The 22,559-nt window shown below is 42.0% G+C and overlaps 2 protein-coding genes across 14 annotated transcripts in view; both read right to left on the reverse strand.

Annotated features, from left to right (window-relative positions):
* The window catches only part of LOC147432319 (formamidopyrimidine-DNA glycosylase-like), a 90,112-nt gene extending 86,440 nt beyond the window's left edge, over nucleotides 1–3,672 (reverse strand). The window contains exon 1 of the mRNA XM_086492289.1: nucleotides 3,386–3,672. Within this exon, the coding sequence (XP_086348415.1) occupies nucleotides 3,386–3,614 (229 nt within the window). The 5' untranslated portion in view covers nucleotides 3,615–3,672. The remainder of the gene's footprint in view (nucleotides 1–3,385) is intronic.
* A 15,128-nt stretch (nucleotides 3,673–18,800) lies between these two features.
* LOC147432321 (protein GAMETE EXPRESSED 3-like) overlaps nucleotides 18,801–22,559 on the reverse strand; it is an 84,814-nt gene continuing 81,055 nt past the window's right edge. For all 13 annotated transcript variants that reach the window (XM_086492295.1, XM_086492294.1, XM_086492296.1 and 10 more), the window contains 2 exons: nucleotides 19,989–20,152; nucleotides 18,801–19,876 (listed from right to left, as the gene is read on the reverse strand). In XM_086492295.1, coding sequence (XP_086348421.1) covers nucleotides 19,037–19,876; nucleotides 19,989–20,152 — 1,004 coding nt within the window. In that variant the 3' untranslated portion in view covers nucleotides 18,801–19,036. The remainder of the gene's footprint in view (nucleotides 19,877–19,988; nucleotides 20,153–22,559) is intronic.

Here is a 22,559-nt window from a genome sequence, read left to right on the forward strand (position 1 = left end):
ATCACATTCAAGGCGTCCCCGGATGCAGTTCTCAGGCACAGATGCAATGCAAAAACACAGACACAGATTCCTTGCGGAAAAACATCTACTTTTCCCGAAAAGCACTTAAAAATATTCCTCTTTTTAGAAAAAGCTTCTCACAACCCATCTTTATTCTTGTGCTTGCGTCTTTATGCATATTCCTTTTTCTGGTTAGAATTTCCTGCCATACCAATGGAACATTCCCTTTCCAATACTCCCGTCACCCATCACGTAACGCATCAAGAATATCCATTTCTCAGTCTCTCCTACCGAACTAACGGTACAATCCCTTCATGATGCTTAATGTCACCTATCATATGACACATCAAAGTTGTCCGTTCTTGATGGCTTTTAATAATTCAAGTAAATCTGCAATTCCTAACCTTTACGGTTGAAGTGCACACATTTAAATATCCTAATTTCAATAAGTAGAAATTACTCCAAAAAATAAGAAAATAGTCCATTTAGCAACAAGCATCGTTCTGATAATGCTAAGGCATTCCTAATAAATGCATCACAGTGGCCCAACTCAATATATGGAAGTCGACTTTTCCATGATATCCTTGAATCGTGCCAAGACGAGCACCAACAAGGGGAATAACCGTACTAGTAACACCGGTAACTAATTCTGCTTCAATGCCAGGCACATATTGATCATAATCAAAAATTCATGGTTTTGAGAAATCCTAAATGAATAAATTATCTAGTGTTAGCACTAAATCACAGCTAAACTCAAAGAAAGAATCACACTATAGACACGGAGTGGCAGAGTTCCGCTTCTAGAAAAATATTGGCCCCAAACCCTAACACCCTTTCGATACTTCTTATATATTGATCTTCACAAAGTACTAGGGTACAACAACCGAAGGAGCGCACTCTGCCATCTACTACCAAGCTAATTTGCAAACGTGGCCCTCTAGGCTCTCTTATAAAGGCCTTGGCCAAAAAGTATTAGATATAAAAAGTTGGCACCAAGTTCAAAAGCAACGCTGCTATGAAAAACTTCAACTCAAAAGCATCTCCAAAAATGGTTACGTCATCCACCGCATCTTTCGGGTTGCCACGACCAGATTTTTGGTCCACTTTCTAGGTGTTCACACTACTGGCCATTAGCTCCCCTAACCCTTCAGGATTTCCTAGGATCATGCCACATCATCCGTTTGTGACATCTCAAGACCCAAACCCACGGCTGAACTAACTGTTTACATGTAATCACTTCCGGTGAGGGATCGGACAGAAATACACAGATAATTGCAAACTTCAAAACACTTAAATAACTATGAGAGTTCCGAGCTAAGATGTATTGGCCCCAAAGACTGGCGCCCCTTTCGGTATTTCTTCATTATTTCGCAAAGTACAACTCCCGCGGGTCGGACTCTCTCCAAGACTTTTCGTCCAGATGCCCCACGAAGTGGTCCTCTAGGCACTTATAAAGAGTACAAAGGATGCCAAAAGCAGAGCCCCAAAAGCATCTTACCTAAAAGCAATTAAGTCCAAAAGCACCTGTACCAAAATCCGGACCCAAAAAACGGAAATCCGTACAGCTTTCCTCATGACGACACTTGAGAGCTATGCAAAGCCTAGGACATGTTCCTAGAGAAAAAGTATCATAAAGCTTCCTCACGCGAATGTTAATGTCTTAGTTTTACACAATATCACTTGCCTTGATCCCATGAAGAATTGATCGCACTTGCCTTGATCCCATAAAGAATTGATCGCAAGCATGCAAAGACAATCACTTTGGGTGGTGTGAAGATGAAAGAAGACTACGATAATTCTTGCTATGGAAATTCCTCTTAGAAAAGAGATTGAGCTTTATAGTGAAGGGACCAAGGCGAAGGCTCAAACAAGCATGGTTCAGTAGGATACATTCACTAACCATCGACGATGTTAACATTTAGCACAAAACAGAAATGGATTGATGTATCAAATCTACCCAGCACTATTTCAGTGCGAAGAAAAACTCAATTGATGTGTCAAGGGCAGAGGTACTTCCTAGCACAAGCCAACGCTGGATTGATGTGTCAAGCCTAGCATTGCAAACCCATCCTTTTATCATAGCTTCTTTAGTTAGGAACAAATGGTCTTGTAGAAGACTTGAAGGATGTTATAAAATACTCTAGCTCCTTGTGCCAAATTCTCTCGCCTATTTCTCTATATATCTAGTTCAAGTTGCAGTTGTGGTTTCGAGCCTTCCATGCACATAAATGCGCAATACGTTCATTACATGCTACCACACTAGAGCTCAATTTCGATCAAACTCTTTGATTAGTACTATAGGTGTGCAACACATCATTGTTAACAAGCTTGTAAAGCTTGGTTACAAATGCAAAAGAAAAGGGGCTAGAAGCTTAGTGAAGTGATTCTCACGATTTGTAGAGTATTTCTAAAATTTTAAACAACACTTGATGTAATGGCTACCATCTCCACAATGCCATAATGCTAATGCTTTGTTATTAAAGCGTGCACACATGCATATCCATACATACACAAATTCTACTTTGATTTATATGGATAACAAAAAGACAACCTCATCGAGGCAAGAAAATGCAACAACTAATTGAGTGAGGGTCTATCATTGACAAACATTGTAAAATCCCATTCACATTAGGTTTTAAAAACACAAGCTTTGTAATAATTTCGATCGTATTAATTTGAGGAAGAGCTCAGTATGTGGTAACATTTTAAAAAAAATCGTGATAACACGAATCTTGCAAGATCCCTTGAGGAGCCATGTGGCTGCGAGGCAATCAACCAGGGGCACAGGCCAGAGCGGGCGCAGGCAGCCTGGTGAGGGACAGGTCGGACCAGCACACCAGCTGGCCGAGCAGCATGTGCGACGGTAGGGGAGGCAGCAAAGTTTTTTTTTTTTTGGTAAATTGGTTGCAAGCAATCACCGGAGCTCTCTTGATGAGTTCGCTTAGCGCAAAGAGCTCATTTCCACCCTGCAGCTTGTGAGCTCGTTAAAAGTAAGTAGTAGCCATACGCAAAGTATGTCGAGCATTATTAATTACATAGAGATTAGCTAGGTTAATTTTACATTCTCTCTTTCCACTTCAAGACTTAACTGTGGTCTGGTCAGAGATTATGACAAGCGTTATTAAATTACATGGAGATTAGCTAGGTTAACTTTACATTCTCTCTTTCCACTTCAAAACTTCTCTGCGGTCTGGGTTTTATAGGCACAATTTAATCCAAGTGTTTCAAATCCTCGTGTATGTGAGTGTGTACGTGTGCACTGGCATTCCTCCATGCACGCGTGCGCACACACACACACACACGTGTGTGTGTGTGTGTGTGTGTGTGTGTGTGAGAGAGAGAGAGAGAGAGAGAGAGAGAGAGCAGAGGACGTGATTTCATTTACCGAATTGAAAGGAGGGCCACGGGCGCGCGTCCAGTTCCAACCAGAGATTCTTGCCTTTGCGGTGAGCACCCAAAATGGTACGACCCACCAGAGCATTCTCCAAAACGGAGGGCGTGACACTGTCGATGACGATGGTGTCATTTGCAACAGTAGCTTCAACGATGCGCCGGCTACAGCAGCTCTCATGCACTGCCTTGCGGGCCGCCTCTACCTCCGGAAGCTCGGGCATCTCCCTCTCTCTCTCTCGAGCTCCTTCCTCCCGAGTCCCGCCCTCACTTAAGTTTGTTGGTCATAACATGCTCGAGAAAAAGCATTTTCTTAGCCTTGAAAATCATTTTCTCAAAGAAAATGGTAAAATCATTTTCTCGAAGAAAAACCATTTTCTTTGAGAATCAAAAGATGACGCAAAACTCTCCGTCTAGGTGTTCTCCTCTTCATCATCATATTTTGCTCTTGATAACATATCCGCAACCGGATTATCTCTCCGTGCAATGTAGAGGGAGTATGGATTAAGAGATTTTATCAATGCGATCCATGTAAGCATAACAATGTTAGACGTGGAACAGCTTGCAATCATCCCTAGCAGTGGTAGACAATCTGTCTCCACAATGATTGCTACCCCAATAAGTACTCTTTGTCGCACTTTAATGTCGTAGCAACACCCCATAATTCTCTCTTAACCTATGGATAATCCCTTCTTTGTCCACTCAAAACTTTAGCTCCAAACATTGTTACATATATGTGCCCTTCTTCATCATCATGTCCAGTCGCCCAACCAATCCCTATAAGACTAATATTCACTATCACAATCATAGGCCTCCCACACTTGTAGTCAATTATTCTTAATGTAGGAGCATTAAGTATACGGCCTATACATTGGTGTTTTATCCCACGACTAACAAAAAATGCATTAAATTCATGAGACATATAGTCCTCCCCTCGATCGGAACCAAGGGTGTCCGTAGTACATTAATAGGCATTTTCAGCCATAGCTTGAAATTGCTTGACGCACATAAACACTTCGGACTTTGCTTTAAGCAGATATACCCATGTATGCCTAGAGTAATCATCAATAACAGTCATGAAGTACATGTAATTGCCCAAGGACGGAGTTTGCATGGGCCCACAAACATCACTATGCATAAGCTCTAACTGAAACATCCTTTGGAAGCTTTGAATGCTACATCTTACCCAAAATAGAGCCTTCACAAACATGCTTAACAGGTGCTTCAAGAGGCGGCAAAGAAGCAACCATATCAAATTTTTGCCAACGCAGCAAACTAGCAAAATTCAGATGCCCAAAACGTTCATGCCAAAGTTTTGCATCCGAAATCGCCTTGGAATCCACAACTCCATTTGCAAAATGTCCACACTTGTCATACAAAGTGAGCTTACATAGCGCACCGCATAAAATGCTTGATGCAACAATCTCATCACCAAAACTGAGATCATGAACTGTACATCTGTTATCTACAAATTTCACCAACAAGGCCAAGTCTTGCAAGGGCAGATTAAAAAAAAGGTTCTTCTCCATCCCAAGTACATAAAGTGCATCAACAAGTGTGAAAGAACTGCCATTTGCAGCAGTCAGCACAACCTTTCCGACTCCCTTGATCGGATAAGAGGCATTGCTGGCACAAGTGACCGAATTCCCATGAGGGACTTCCTCGAGAGAGTTAAACAAGTCACGATGAGAGGTAATGTACTTTGTAGCACCAATGTCAAAGTACCAACATGAGCATTTGCAACAACTAACATACATGCATCATGGATAGAAGGATCATAAGTGCACTCATCACTAAAATCCCATTCTCCATCAACATCAACATCACAATCTCCTTTCACAGAAGAACAATAACTGCACACTTGTAGTGGAACCAACCTCTTTCTTCTTAGCCTTCAATTCAGACACTACTTGATCAAGTGATCATCAGCTTTACAATAATGGCAACGCATCTTCTTTTTGTCCTTTTCACCATTATTCTCAGACGAGGTGTTGCCAACAGAAGCATTGGAAACAATTGATTTTCCACTCTCATCGAAGAACCATGAGAAGTGGCTAGATTGCTTTTACCACCTTTCCTTTGAGCAGCAATAAAGCCTCTTCAATTGCACGTTGTTTAGCCCTGTTTTTTTCTTGAAAATGCCTCTTGCAACAACAATGTGCATAATGCATCAAACTTGACAACTTCAGGATTTCCTTGGGTCATAAGTCTCCAAGTACTAGAAAAAGTCTAGTAAGAATCGAGCAATGCATCAAGAACTGTTTGCATAAGGGCACTGTCAGAAATGACTTCACTTGCAGAAATAATTTTCTCATTTATATCCTTGATACCACAAAAAAAGTGTCCATTTCATCTTCCTCATGCATAATCTTTGATTCCAGCTCTTTACGCAGCAATGCAGTTTTAGCCTGATTTGCGATTTGCATAAAGACCAGCTAGAATATCCCAAGCCTCTTTTTCAGATTTTGATGAAAAAATGTGAGGAGTAAGGGTGCGCTTCACAGACAATGCAATCAATGCATGAGCCTGCACATCTCTTACATCCCAACGAGCTTGCTTAGCTATAGGCAAAACAACTCTAGCAGCAGGTACCCTGTCTCCACCAAAACCTGCAACATCCTCAACATCACGTACATCCTCAAAACTAGAGGTACCACAACATTCGAAACGCCCTTCGACACAAGGACATGTTGCATCATGTAAGCCCACATAGGATAATTGTCCCAATCCAATTTATCCTCAGTAAGCAAACATCTCGAACACGTATGATGTCAGCCACGGTGAATGCCTACACCTGATGTGAAAGCTGCTCAAAAAGAGGAAAAATGAAGCAAGACCAACACATGCTATATAGCACAACATGTAGAAGATCGTAAGGATCTCTTATGCAAAAAAAACGGCATTGACAAAAAAATTGCACAAAATGATAAAAGTGCCAGCGCAATACTGGCTATAGTGGAAATGGAGGTCGAAATGAGCCCGAATTGAAAATTTGAGCAGATTGAGCTCTACAAACGTGCTCAAAGTATTTGTTGACCTGCTCATGGTCACCAAAGCTCACTGAAAGTTGAGAAGTGAGCAGGCGTGTGCTGGCGATGTTGACGGCTAAGCTCGCTAGGACGCAACCTCTGATACCAATTGTTGGAATATGGCTATAGGGAAACACACACGGCTTGGAGAAGACGAAGGAAGCTCAAGGCACACAACAGAGAGTAGTATTACTTAGTGTGCAATGGAAAGATGAGATAGCCCTAGAGTGATGGGCGTATATACATTGCATGGGGAAAAAAACCTCCTAATGAGGGAAAAAAGCCCCGACGGTCCGAAGTGTGTTCACACACATCACTACCACATGTATATGGTAACACTATGAGTAGGAAAAATGCTACACCAAACTAAGTGAAACCTCAACAAAAGGCAGCAAGAAGAAATTGTATTTGGTGTGATGATGATGATCATCATGGATGAAGGGATTGTAAAGATTATCATGAGGCCTACGAGAGGAATCTAATCTTTTGGAAGAATATGAAGATTCATTTGAGCCAAACAAGGTACCAATATTGACCAATTTTTGTAAAGGTGGTTGAAGAAAGATTATGGAGGAGATGCTAGCCAATTCTTTTGGTAAAAAAGTATCGGCATATGGCCGAATGGTTTATGTATTAACTCCAAAGAGGAATATAAATATGAAAAGGATCTTTGGCTCTTCATCACATGAAGATAACAGATAAGGGAAAGGTTGCACATGAGACTTTGTGTCAAGTAGTAAATTGTATCAGAAAACAATGGGGTGGAAGATCGAGAAGATAATCTCTCTATATATGCTTATATTGCAAAGACATAGACTCACGAAGCAGTTTTGGAAGAAAAGAGGAAAAGGGAAGTTGATACTCTTGGAACATCAAAGAGGGTAACAAGGACTAACAATAGGAAGATGACCCTGAAGGGCCTACATACAAGTTAAAATCAGATATTGAGATGACAATAGATTTGCAAAAGTCTTTTGAGGAGAGAAAGTTCACTAGTAGGGTCGAGCTTACTCTAGGGGAACTATTGGGTATAGAAAAACCTAAATTTCAAGCAAAATATATCGACTTTGTGAAGAAGAAACAACACACCAAATGAAGTAGAGATAGATCCAAAGAAAGCCCACACAATTTAACAAATTGAGGCAATAGTTTGAAGTCATACAGAGGATTTCAAGGGAGATGAGTCTGAAAGCGTAATGGATATCTACAACATGTCATGTGATGTTAAGCATGTTTACTTCAGTGAAAAAGAAACAAATTACATTCCAAGAAGTCATTATTCAAGGACATAGTAGGTGATACCCATTTTGAGAAAAAAAGTACGGATGGAATCTTATGTGGATACCAATTTTGATTGAGCAACCAAAGTAGAGGTCGACGCACGCACGTACGCACGTGGGGGGAGCAACCAAAGCAAAGGTCATCAACGCACGTGGCATAGACCTGAGCAGCGAGTCGGTGGCATCACCCTCAGCAGAGCAGGCGAGGTTTTGAAGTAAAAAGATCAATTAAGCAAGGCTACCCACTAGCTCCTCTCTTGTTTGCCATTGGATCTCATCCACTAGCAACAACGCAGATGGAGGAGGGGCTGGGAGGGGGTTGTGAATTCTTTTGTTTTGAGATTAAAGGTGTTGAATGTTAACACCAAAAGCACCTTGCTGAGGTGGTTAGCGTAGGGATTTCCTGGCGAATCTATCCGAGTTCAGACCTGCAAAATGATTCCGAGTGTTTGTAGCTCCGTGTGCGCTAGAGCGTGCTCACTTTCTCCGATTTTTGTGAGCTTTGGCAAGCATCAGTAGGTCGTTTTGGCTCATTTCGGCCTCCATTTCCACTACATGCAGTAATGCATAGACTATTTTTATCATTTTGTGAAAAAAACTTGTCAATGCCATTTTTTGCGTAACAAGTAACTTACAGTCTTCTATGATTTGTGCTATATAGGGTAGTTTTCACATCAGGTGCAACATTTACCATGGCTGACAACAACACACATGTGTTCAAGATGTTTGCTGCTAAGGATAGATTGGATGAGGACAGCTACCATATGTGGGCTTATATGATGCAACATGTTCTAGTGTCAAAGGGTGCTTGGAACATTGTGCAACGCATTGATGTATGTTTTGGTTCTTCTGAGGATGTAGGCAATGTTGAGGATGTTGTAGGTTTTGGTGGCAGGATTGCTGCTGCCAAAGCTGTTTTACCTTAAGCTGAGCAAGCTCGTTGGGTTATAAAAGATGTGCATGCTCATGCATTGACCGCATTTTTTGTGAAGCGCACTATTATTCCTCACATTCATTCAACAAAATCTATAAAACAAGCTTGGGATATTCTAGCTGGTCTTTATGCAAGTCGCATTGAGGCTAAAATTGCATTATTGTGTAAAGAGTTAGAGTCGAACATTATGCATGAGGAAGATGAGCATTGAGATGGACACTTTCCTTGCTGGTGTCAAGGATATCAATGAGAAACTTATTTCTGCAGGCAAAGTCATTTTTGATAGTTCCCTTGTGCTGCTTTGCCAGACTCTTACCAAATTTTTGCTAGTATTTGGAGACTGAGAACCCAAGGAAATCCAAAAGTTGTCAAGTTTGATGCATTATGCACATTATTGCTGCAAGAGTCACTTTCTAGAAAAAACAAGACTAGACAAAGTGCACTGGAGAGGCCTTTATTGGTGCTCGATGAAAAGGTGGTAATAGCAATGTAGCCACTTCTCATGGTTCTTCTGCGAGTGGGAAATCACCTGTTTCTAATGCTTCTGCTGGCAGCAATTCATCTGGGAATCTGGTAATAAGGGCAAAAAGAAGATGCGTTGCCATTATTGTAAATTTAATGATCACTTGATCAAGCAATGTCCGAAATTGAAGGCAAAAGAGGCTAAGAAGAAAGACATTGGATCAACTACATGGTCCAATACAAGTAGAGCTATTGTAAAGTCTTTTGTGAAAGGAGATTGTGATGTTGATGTAGATGCAGAGTGGGATTTTAGTGCAGAATGTACTTATGATCCTGCTTCCATGATGCATGCATGTTAGTTGCTACAAATTCACGTGTGGTATTTTGACAGTGGTGCTACAAAGCACATTACCTCACACCGTGACTTGTTTACCTCTCTCGAGGATGTCCCTCATGGAAATTCAGTCAATTGTGCCCACAATGCCTCTTATCCGATTAAGGGAGTTGAAAAGATTGTGCTTACTGCTACAAATGGCAGTTCTTTCACACTTGTTGATGGATTTGTATGTACCTGAGATCAAGAAGAGTCTTTTGTCTGTATTTGCACTTGTTAGACTTGGTCTTGTAGTCAAATTGTGGATGACAGATGTACAATACATGATCTCAATTTTGGTGATGAAATTGTTGCATCTGGCATTTTATACAACGAACAAGTATGGGAAATTTTTGCAAATGAAGTTGTGGATTCTAAGGCTATTTCATATGCAAAACTTTGGCATGCATGTTTTGGGCATCTGAATTTTTCCACTTTGCTCTGTTTGCAAAAATCTGATATGGTTGCTTCTTTGCCGCCTCTTGAAGCACCTATCAAACATGTTTGTGAAGGTTGTATTCTGGGTAAGATGCAATGTTCGAAGTTTCCAAAGGATGGTTCAATTAGGGCCGCATGTAGGTTGCAACTTGTGCATAGTGATGTTTGTGGGCCCATGCAAACTCTATCCTTGGGAAATTACCTTTACTTCGAGACTTTCATTGATGATTACTCTAGGCATTCATAGGTGTATCCACTTAAGGCGAAGTCCGAAGTGTTTATGTGCTTCAAACAATTTTTGGCTATGGCTGAAAACGTCTCGAAATGTTCTATGGGCACCCTCCCTTCACATCGAGGGGGGGAGTAAATGTCTCATGAATTTAGTGCATTTATGGCTAGTCCTAGGATAAAACACCAATGTACAGTGCCTTATACACCTCAACAAAATGGTGTTGCTAAGAGGGAAAACAGGTCACTTACAAAAATGGCACGATGTATGGTCAAAAGTCAAGCTTTGCCGCATTTGTTTTGGCTTGAGGCCATCATGTGTGCCACTTATGTACTTAACAAGTGTCCTATGAAAGCTTTGCAGTCTATGACTCCATATGAAGAATGGCATGATAGAAAGCCTTCTATTGAGCACATGCATGTTTTTGGTTGTTTGGCTTATGGTTTGGTGCCACAAACGTAGCATAGAAAATTGGATGATAAGCCTGTCAAATGCATTTTTGTTGGTTATAGTGTTGAAAGCAAAGGTTACAGGTTGTATCATCCACAAACAAAGCATATATTGGTTTCACGGGATATTGTGTTTGTGGAAGATTCTGTTCAACCCTTGCTATTATGTACTAGAGATAGTAATGTAAGCTCACATGACATTTATAACAATTTGTTGCCTCTTTTCAGTGGTGGAAGTTTGAGTGTAAATTCCAATGAGGCAAATGTACAGTGTATGGGGGTTTTTCAAAATGTTATAGATCAACCTATTACTAATGAAGATGTACATGATGTACTTGTTGAGGAAAGGGATGAGAAAGAATGAGCAGGCTAGAGGTATGCCAAAATGAGTGATGCATACTTTGTGTCACAGTAAATTGGATGCAGCTTTGTCTAGTCATACTCATTCAGGTTTTTTCCATGCATCTTATGCATCAGATTGTTATGCTTTGGCTGTGTCTCGCTTATGTGATGTTGAGGAACCTCTGTCTTTTGATGAAGCACAAAATTCAAAAAATTGGATCACTGCCATGCAATCATAATATGATGCACTTATAGAAAATGACCTATGGACTTTATATGTGATTTTCCTCTTGGAAAAAAGGCCATTGGTACAAAGTGGGTTTAATCTTCAAGAGGAAAAATTTGTCTCTAGTGATAAGATAGGTCTCTACAGAACGAAGCCCTGGAGCAACCCAAAAAGGAGCCTAAAGAGCTCAAATCATAACAAGACTCTAAGGAGCTAGTAAGGTGTAGCTCCTACCGTTATCCAAGCTATCCTCCCTAGAATGCCCCCTTAGCACTAGGTTGGTAACCTAAGAGGACATAAAAGTGTCCTTTTAGGGTTTTGAAAAAAACTTTTAATCTCATAAGAGACTAATCTTTTTGGAAAAAATATTCTTGAGATTAGAGTCTAAATACCAGTACTTATAGGGAAAATGAGTAACCTTGAAAATGTCTCACCCTTTGGTCATGGTAAGCTTGCAAAGATGATATAGCGCTCTATACAACCATTCCTTGCTCTCAACTGCATACTGAGAAGGCAAGGGATTTTTCTAGAGCATGATATAGTTTTTCCCACAAACTGTAGTGGGGTTGTGATCACACCATATGGTTCTTTTATCCTCATAACTTTATATTTTTGACATAGAGAAGGTACAAAAAAGGCAATTTTTCCATTTTGTTGAACTATTGTCGAAGTTCATATAGCCATGCTCATTTTACTACCACTAAGTACGTGTTTCTTAGGCCCCTTTGGACCTGTATATTCGTAAGTATCCATGGAACATGTCAAAATAATAAAAAAGCTCCCATCTAGGATAATTTTGGGCACAACAATGAAGTATCGAAACAACATACATAAAAAAGGTGGGCTCCATATCACGGCATTTAGAATTCCTTAGAGAAGGCTTGATATATAGGAAAATCTAGAGGTTATAATTAGATATTCATTCAAGCTACAAAGTTTACATACTTGGCCCTTGAAATTAGCAATCATGAGAAGACTATACATGTTAACTTAGAACGGCTTTGATTCTTATTAAATCACAAAAACTCAACCATCATTCTATAGTTAGCTAGATGGGGTATTAGGTGCCCCAAAACTCAAGGAAGAATAGTCCCATGTTATGGAATCTACCTAAGTGATCAAAATTTCCTTTGGATTTTACTAATGCCACCAAAAAAATAAAAACGTGCAAAATTTGGCGGAAAGACAGGACTAGGAAATTATTGTAACTGGGTGAGAACTACTAAGGCTAATCCTCTGGCCATCTAGACCCCACTAAGATGGGTTTTAGAGTGTGTAGTTGAAAAAACTTGCAAAAATAGCCAAACATGTTTTTTTTGGCTCAGTTTACGTTGAGAAATAATTTGCAAGAATAGCGATAAAGGTCAAATTGATAACCCAAAAAATATTAAATTTTTTTTAGCTCAAAAGAAAAATTTGTGAATATTTATTACTAGAGATTTCATTTTGAAACTTCTCAAACAATTCAAGGAATTTGTTCACTTAAAAGGACATAAAAATGTATCAAGACATACAAGTGTCCCATTATTAACCTAGTGCTAATTAGAACTAGTGGAGCATTTTGAGTGGCTCTCCCCTATGGTGATTGATAGCAAAAAGAAATCCTAGAAATTACATGTTTGTGTTGATTTTAAAGCTCTAAATAAGGCCACTTTCCAAGATGTCCACTCCATTCACCAAAAGAGCCTTAGGGCATGTGGCTGAGCATACACCATACGATTTTATGGATGGGCTCATTGGCTACAACAACCAAGTGGCTATCCACCCAGACGACCAAATCAAGACAACATCTCTGACTCCATGGGGTATGTTCATTTACACTAAGGGCTGATTGCAACTATAGTACCACTAAAAGGGAAGGTCTAGCCATTCCAAAAGTTTTTTGATCACGTTTTTAGTGTTTATTTCATAGTGATCATTGGTCATAATGCTCTTGTATAATTCTCAAGTAGCTGACAGAGTTTGGTGATAGTTATTGTTGTTTAGGAATTTTAGTTTGAGGTGGATCTACAAGCTGGGAAACAACATGTTAGGGAGGATCACCTATCTAGAGTAGAAGCTGGTGAAGACACACTAGGTATTGAGGATGATTTTCTTGATAGCTATCGTTTCAAGGTAAACACTACCCCCATGGTGATGCCTTGGACTTGCTATCCACTGATATGTACCCTAAAAATGGCTCTCCAAAGAGAAGGCTATCATTTCAAGGTAAACACTACCCCCGAATGATATGATGATGCCTTGGACTTGCTATCCACTGGTATGTACCCTAAAGATGGCTCTCCACTACAAAAGAGAAGGTTTCTCTTGAATCAAATCCCTTTACTCTTATTGGTTTTCAATTGTACAAGTCTCGTGTAGATGGTGTATTCTGTTTACCCTCAGGTAGAGAGTATTTTGGAGGGTGTCCACAATTGTCCAACATGAGGTCACAACCTTGGTCATATTACTGCATAGAGAATTATATGGAGTCAGTCTTTTTCTGCCTCTTTCATTTCGGACTGCAAAAGGACTTTATGCATAGACTCAGAGGTTATGGCATCTTGCATCATACCTTGGCCGGCTCCAACCTCAAAGGGAGGGAACTCTTTCTGCTTTGTGCTCTGACCATCTTTGTCTTCTTCTTCTTCTTTGGGCTCAGAGGGTGTGGCATCCAGAAGAAGATTTGAAAGTTTCTGATGTAAGAAAACGAAGCCTTTTTCAGTGTTTTTCATACAATGCATAACATCATGAGCTTTTGCTCTAGAGGCACTACATACCCAGCTAGGTACGATTGGGGGGGCAGGGGACCATCGACCCCCAATCAGTCTTCAGAGACCTTTAGTTGTTTCAACAGGCGCGGGGAGGCAGTGTACAAAATGGCAAAAGGACGGGGGATGGCCGTCCATAGGCCTGAATTTGGTTATATTTTGGACTGCTTGGCCTCGTGGCAAGCAATCCCGAGCCGGGAATAGCCGGCTGTCCAAGAAGGAGGTTGATGCGGCACTCACGCGGGTCAAAAAGTGGGTGGCTGACCAAGTCAGTCAACACAAGGACAAGCACCCCGATACTTAACCATTGCCGGCTTGGCCCTTGGATACCATGTAGAGAACTTATTAATTAAACATGCTTCATTGCCTCCCTCATAGAGAACGCCGTCGCTCATACACCCAGGGACGTGCATACACAGAGAGACAACTACTCATCTAGTAGTATTGGATTGCATTATAATGTACTTGATTGTGCCCGTTCCTATGGCGGTGGCAGACACTTACATCAAATGGTATTGACTTTCAATAGCTAGCACTAGCTTTGGTTCCATTCTCTCACACAGTTTTTCCTCTTAAAAGAAAGAATTTCATAAAAAATGACTTTTTAAGTAAGTGGGCACTCACACACAGAGCCTTGGTTATTTTAAAGAAGAATCTTTTTTTTTTAATGCCATTCGCTTCGCTTCGACTAGTCTTACGAGATTGTGCCCACTCACCCACACCCTTATGTCTCAAGGGTTAAACCATAATGGGTGTGCTTAAAGCCCTCACCACTAGGAAAACTTCCTCTCAACTATTCAAAAGAAGAAACTTAAATCTTCAAGAGCCATTCATGTACTATAATCACAAAAATTTCATGTTGGTTTTATGAAGTTATTCATAGGATAAATCAAGCTATTATAATATAAACATGATGCACCATGCTACGAGTTTGTGAAAAAAAGTGTGAAGAGAGTAGACAATGGTTCACGAGCTAAGACCCTCTCTATATTGGCATCACATCTTATATATGCCAAGATTTACACATCTTAAAACGATAAAAAATGAAAAGCAATTGGCAACCAGCAACAACAAAGAATGCAAACCACATGGCAACAATTTTCATAATAGTAAAAAATGGCAAAATCTGAAGACCTGTGTGAAGGAAAAAATCCTTCAGTCTACAATCAAAGTTAACACCTATGTATATATAGAGCATTGGTGTGTACCTCCAACCCTCTTCTGGGTGGGGAATCTTATGCTTGTGTGTCTACCCTTGTGTTTATGAGACTTGTGTGCTTATCCTTATCTTTGTGCTGGGGGGAGATCGTGAATCCCTCCATCTACTTGTATGTGTTTAAGGGGATTGTGCATTGTGTGCCATACCCTAGTGTGTTTGGAGAAGAGATTGCACCCATCTTGATCCATTAGGGACTTTTGCAATGCAATGGGCACAATAACTCCCTCGTTCCTACCTTTCTCCTATTCTAAATAACTGGTGGAATCACTTCAAGGTGTAGAACTTCATCTAGCATTTGCTCTCAAGGAGGTGCACTAAATTGAATAACCCCTGGCTTTCCAGAGTCAACACTATCCCAAGCAATAGGAGGGTTGTCTGTGCATAATAGATTCTCGCAATTTGTAGCTTGAAAAGCTAAACATGACCGCCTTGCAAGTTATTTCTAGTCTCTCATTGCTGGGGCACACTCATCATAGTCAAGATCTCAGTGTTTTAGTCATTTGGCATTCAAGGGCTCTTTAGAAGCAAGTATGGAGAGATAATTTCCTCTAACATTGACTTGATCATATCCAAAGGAGTAGATGGAGCTGCCACTTTGTGAACACTATCAATTGAATCACTTTGACTCTAGTGATTGAATCTCGTTAAGGCTTGATTCTAGGGATATTGGGAAGGTGTATTTGCTTAGTGGCCTTCCTCACAACTTGGAATATGAATCCTTATTCATCCTGTTATGATAATTCCATGGTGGATTGCTAGACATCAATTTAAGTGCTAGTATTTGTTTGTTGTCATCTAGAATCTTGTTGTTCTTTAGGTTGTCAACACTATCATCCCCTTGCAAGAGGTATACAGGAACATTTTCTGGTGAAATTGCTATGTTTAGCTCATGGCTCCCTTTTACAGAGTCACATTGAGCTTTAAGGTGTAGGGAATGGTCGTGCACAGACCATTCCCGTTGATCATGGGCGACCGACTAGGCCGAAAGCCTTGATTATAGGAATGGTCTATGCACGACCATTCTCGATTGTCAATGGTTGTGGGAGAGGGTGGTCAACACACTCCCTGCAAATGGCTGACATTCACGAAGCGGACAGGATTCTAGGTGTTGATGTGGTAGCTGCATAGCGATTGTCACGTAGCACATTACGGGGGCTGTCAACGACAGATGCAATTCCGCGTGCTGATTTGGGATGTGCCTATTGGTCTGCAGACCTCATATTCCGAGTGCTAAGTAGGCTGGCATCCATAGCTCGTTGATGAGATTTTGCAGTAGAATGGACACCAGATAGATGGTGCATATCAACTCCCCCCCTCCCCACGGCCTTGACGGTTGGTGCAGTTTCTAGCTTTTTTGTAATAGATTCAAACTAAGGCTCATCACATGGACTCTTGGCTATGTTGTTTAGCATGACACCCCTATCCATTTCAGGTTAAGGTCATTTTTAGGAGCACAAGGCATCATTCAGAAGTAATTTCCAATTTCAGGGATCTGCAAGAGGGTTGTCGGCCAAATTTTCATAGTTCTACGTTCATGGGTCATATGGTCCATGATTTGCATGTCTTGATTCTTCTAGGGTCATATGCACTCTAAATTGTGGTCACTACGATCTGCAAAGTCTTATCCCACTCGTTTTCTCTTCAACGCTGGAGAAACTCATTGAGTGCTAAGTTGGTCAATATCTCATTTCAGCTCTGAAAGGTAGCTCATCATTGGTATTAAGCTCAATTTCGCTTTTCAATATTACAAGGTCCTCATGTTGGGTTTTCCTTTCTATTTATCTTTTTAGAAAAAAAATCCTCCTTTCCATTCTTAAAATTTTATTTTGATTTTTAACGAAGAATTCTGATGTATGATGCGATGGTGATTCAACCAGGAGAGGCAAGGGAGAGTTGGGAGGTGGTCGGTGAGCAGTGGCAACAGGGGGTGGTGGTGATTGGGAGCTGCCAGCGGCATAGGGGGAGAGGCGGACAACTTAGTTGAGACTGCAAATGAAAGCTACTTCAGTGAGTCAACGACCTAGGTTGCAAGGGGCAGGTGAGGCAATGTTGGGCAACTGGCAAAGGTAAGAGTGTACGTGGGAAAATGACATGGGCACGAACAGGTGGAGATTATGGGGATTAGGATGGTTAGGTTGAAGGAAGCACTGGATGTTGCAAAGGTGCAGTGATGCAAAGTAGAGTGGAGATTGAGGGACGTGCGTTTGAGGTTGGTGATGACAGAGAGGATGCACACATACATGTAGAGGGAGAGCGAGTAACACGAGAGAGAGAGAGAGAGAGAGAGAGAGAGAGAGAGAGAGAGGGCTACAGTCACTGGACATGACAAACAACTAATTATAGTTGGGCTAGAGTTCACATTGGACGGACGGACTCTCACCTAGGCAGTGACATGTGGCAGTGATATAGGTGGTGGTCTAGTGGACATCGTGGCCAAATCACCACAACTGTAGTTTGGAGATAGGCTTAGCTGGAGTAGGATATTTTGCTAGCCGTTGGTGGCTCTTTATGATACATATGTGTGGTTGGTTCCGGTCGTCAAAGACACCATGATGATCTACTTTGTGTGGTCAAGCATCAAGTCTTGAGTTCATGTAGATCATGTCTACACCGTTCCTACATATTGGAGCCTCGACACCTCATTGTACCCTTGAGTCTAGGCTTAGAGGTGAGTGTGCTACCAAGCGAGAGTCTATATGGTTCTTTGAGTTTGTCGAGTTCCACTGAGTTCTAGGTCTGTCGGGCTTTGAGAAGTCGTTCCATTTTAGTGTGATGTTTTCTTTCTGTTGGAGTGAGGCACTGAGGAGCACCCATTGTAGAGAGAGCACGACACACTTTTCCCACTACAGAGAGAGCTCTAATTTGATAGTAGAAAGAGAGGCCCTACTAGAATAGAGTAGAACACATGCATTCTCGCACCATTTCTCCTAGTCACACCTCTCTAAACAAGCATGCATTCACACAAAGGGAGCAAACTCGAAAGCAAGTAAAGTCACGGTCTTAAAATGGACACACTTATAATTGCTCACATAAACACGAATGGAAAGAGTGACCATGGAATGTATAGCAACAGAAAGAATTCGAAAGCATAGAATGCAAGAAACACTCACATGAGCATGGCTAGCATGTACAAAAGAAATTAGTGGTAAAGAAAGACACACCGCAACCAAACTTCAAGTTTACTTTTTGTCCAAAAGGTGAGTTTAAATGCTTCAAAGTATCTTTTAGAACCTACCTATCCTTTATATTCATTGTATGTAGTTTTGCACGAGCACTCTTTATGGACCCCATTATCTATCATGGTAAGCTCAAAAGTATAAAAAGACAATTTAAAAAAAACTCCATGATTACTGTATATAAGGTATTCCTAACGGCTCCAAAAAAAAGAAACACTACCGACATAAGAAAAAGTTGAAAGAAAAACAAGAGAGAAGAGAACCACAAACATACCAATGTACACTCGACTACCTCTCTTTATATGGACACAAAAAGTCTTTTGACTTTCCACCTTCATGTGTCCTTTCATTTCCTAAACTCACCCTTCACTTATGGACTTTAAGATGTTTTGAAAGGAATTTTATTTTTCCGAGATTGGGGGGCCCTAAGGGCCTCAAAATAAATTAAATTGAGATTCTTTTATGGATAGACATAGCATTTTAGTCTTGTTTTGGTACCAAGCTAGTACTGAAGAGGCCTTCTCATTGGGCATGGCTATAATTACAAGCAACAAATCCTTCAACTTATTTACAAAAGACCAATTGACCACCATTTCAAGGTCCCTTGGCTACCTGCTGTACAGGTCCAATTGCAAAGAATCAGATTTCACCAATCAATGTAACAATTACCTAGCTATCCTCACCAAAGCAATGTATTGATTGATGAGCGCTTAAGACTACCAGCTAATTTGTTCGATCCTCAAATCCGCTCTGAAAAACCGATACTTGTACTTCGGGAAACATATTCCGGATTCTCATCTTGACTGACATTAAGATCAATGTATTCCTCACTCTCATCAAAATCAATGTAGTCCAGAGCTTCTTCTTGATTACCATTGAACTCATTGGATTCTGGATTCTCTTCTAATCTGACATTAGAATCATCTGTTTCGGTAACCGACGCTTGCTCAATTTCCTCAAACACTACATTAACTGGTGAGAATGATACGGTCTTCCTGGTGGAGAATGCAGCTGGAATTGGGCTTTCATTATACAAAGGATTATTGTATTCTTCAGTAGAATTTTCATAAACTGAAATGCCGGAAAAATCTCTGCTGACGGGATTAGAAGAAGCCAGCAATTTCTCTGCTGATTGCTGCAGACCAGAAGCACCTATTATTGTCTGAGGTCTTGATTGCTTAGGCAGCAGCAGGGGAATAAGCGAAGCAGCGGGAGTCGGGCAATTATCATACTCGGAAAGAATTTGCAGTTCCTCTCCAAAATCCTCTTCTTCCAGTGCTCCAAACAAAATGTGGAAAACTGACTTCATCAACCCACTCCAAAACCCACCTCTTGAGTCAGTTGATGCGACAGCCGAGGCGGCCATTGCATCCTCTACCAGAATCCGTTCTTGATGAAAATGATCGCCTAGCAATGTGTCTGATGGAAACATTGCCAAGTATCTATCAAGGAAATGAAGCCCTTCAAGAGCAATCCTCAATTGGTCAAGAATCTTAGCAGACTTCGGCTGAACATCAAGTTCCGCTTGCAAATACTCAATATTCCGTAGATACATTCTTCGCCTATTCAAAAGCAACCCCTGTAGTTTGAACAAGAAAATGTTTTAAGCGGGATGCTGGCATACAATCCAACTTTTCATTGTAGTGTCTGCTATGAAAAACAATCATACTTGAGAGTTGAAAGCTTTGTACCTGGGGATGCCGAAACCTCTCTTGCTTCAGCAATAGACAAAGTCTTTGCCTATGTATTGTTTGCTTTTTCCTCCAGCAGCAATACATGAGAGCGCTTAAGAGCGACAGCAGTAAAAATATGATAAGAATAGAAATAGAGAATGCTATGAGGGGCCCATTGCTGCCTGGCAAATGGAAAGAACAACAGTTTGAGACTCTCTCTCTCTCTCTCTCTCCATTGCTGCCAGGCAAACGGAAAGAACAACAGTTTGAGACTCACTCACTCCCTCTCTCTCTCTCTCTCTCTCTCTCTCTCTCTCTCTCTCTCTCTCTCTCTCTCTCTCTCTCTCTCATCTTCCTCCTCATGCGGCCTCTCCCTGACTTGCCAGTAGCATTCGTTGGATGCCCTCCTCTCATGGCTGCAACCTGCAGTATACGACCCCTCCTTCCCTACTCGTCCTCCTACTCTTCTCCAGCTCTCGGTTGCTGCAGACCGCTCCCTTTTTGGCACGGTTGTACACATCTATTCTTGAGCAGCAACTGAGTAAATGGGCAGAGAGGAAGGGGAACGCGTAGCCGGGCAGGCCGGGTTCAGGAGGGGTTTTTCTACTCTTGACCATATCTTGACACTCAGAGCCATCATTGAGAAGGGCAGATCACATGGGAGACGGATCTATTGTAGCTTTGTGGATTTCCGCAAAGATTTTGACACAGTGCCCATAGCTAGATTGATACGCAGATTACAGCAGATGGGAGTACCCACAGAGCTCATTTGGGGGGTCGTGGCATTATACAGGTCAGTAGTGGGGCATGTACGCACCTCATAGGGTCTATCCACACCGGTTCACTCCACTATTGGGGTGAAGCAGGGCTGCCCGCTCTCTCCTACTCTATTTGGTATGTACGTGGATGAGGTTTCTGACTACATTGAAAGAGATGGTGATAGAGGTGCACAGCTGGCAGGGACATGGATTCCACTATTGTTATATGCTGATGATATTGTGTTGATCTCCGACTCTCCGGAGGGGATGCAACGTCACTAGGTTTGCCCAGGAAAGTGGTTTGTCCGTCAACCTTGGTAAAACCAAGGCCATGGTATTTAATACCACCCCACACTGGATTAGGAGGTCAGCGCCCGCATTCACATACGGCCAGGAAACAGTGGAGTATACAAATGCTTACACTTACCTTGGAGTGGTTTTTAGTGGGCCAGCATTTTCATTGAGGAGGGCAGCAGAGACTAAATTGACCAGAGCCCATGCAGCATTGGGTAGATTGGAAAGGATGTGTTCATAGGTTCAATTTCAGGAGCCTCAAACGAAGCTCTAGCTCTTTGACACTTTGGTGGGTTCTGCATTGCTTTATGGAGCTGAGATTTGGGGGCCTTCATTGGATCATCATGGGAGGACAGGCCGCAGTGATGGATGGGGGGACATGGAGAAGCCCCTGGTCTCGATGATCTCGCGGCTCAATAGAGCCAATGCTTCAGTACCACGTGCTATTGTCCGAGCAGAGCTAGCTGCCCCCCCACTAGTGGTTGAGGCGCTCACTAGATCTGTCTCCTTCATACACCGCATGTGGGAACTTCCCAGAGACAGATATGCCCGCCTTACACTTGAGTCCTCTCGACAGTTAGCAATGCAAGGAGATACAGCATGCTGGTATGGGGAGATGACATCATGGTTTCAGGCGCATGGGTTCAACATAGAATGATTGCCTCCCTTCCAGTACTCACTGGATGCACCCTCTCTGACTCTTACATAGTCCGAGATCACCAGGCTCATCCGCCATGACTTGACTCAGCTAGACACCAGGAGGACATGGATAAAGCTAGCACAAGAGCTGGGCACGAAGATGGCTTTCTACAGAGAGCATCTTCTCCAGCTTACGGAGGATGGTCTTGTGACGAGGCCCAGATACATGGACACCCACTTGTCTCATGGGATACGACGTGCTATTGGCCAGATACGCACATCTTCACACCAGCTACGGATTGAGACTGGGAGATACAGCGGAGTACCAGCAGAGGCCAGGACATGCCCCTTGTGTGACATCGAGCCTAAGACAGAGTTGCACTACACATGCCACTGCCCCGTCTACTACGAGATACGAAGCCGCTTCCATTGCTTGTTCAGAGAGGGCTTTCGACCACTCTCCAGAGTCATGCGGTATGAGGATCAAAGATGCCTGGGTTTGTTTTTGCTCGAGCTGCGCAGACACAGAGAGCCTGATGAGAGGAGAGGCTAGCCAGTCTCAGAGACAGATCACAGACTTCTTTAGAGCTGCCACTGGACACCCGGAGGAGTTACTACCACAGCAGAGCTCGTCGCCTCACACCAGAGGCACACTGATCGACCGAGCGACTGAGCTCGGGAGATCCAGACGCCCACGACTGCGGAGGACTACACAGCATGGACAGAGGCCGCATCAGAGGATTCGGATCACTTTGGCCCGACATGCACGACGCCCGGTTAGACTATTGACCATGGAGGAGATTGATGAGATCCGCCAACGACCGATGTTGGATCTCTTGTGATCTAGCTATCCCAGCTAGCTGCTTAGTTCACACTAGCAGTTTAGGATTCCATAGTA

The sequence above is a fragment of the Adiantum capillus-veneris genome, chromosome 20 (assembly GCF_014529385.1).
Source record: "Adiantum capillus-veneris isolate H3 chromosome 20, ASM1452938v2, whole genome shotgun sequence".
Lineage (NCBI taxonomy): Eukaryota > Viridiplantae > Streptophyta > Polypodiopsida > Polypodiales > Pteridaceae > Adiantum > Adiantum capillus-veneris.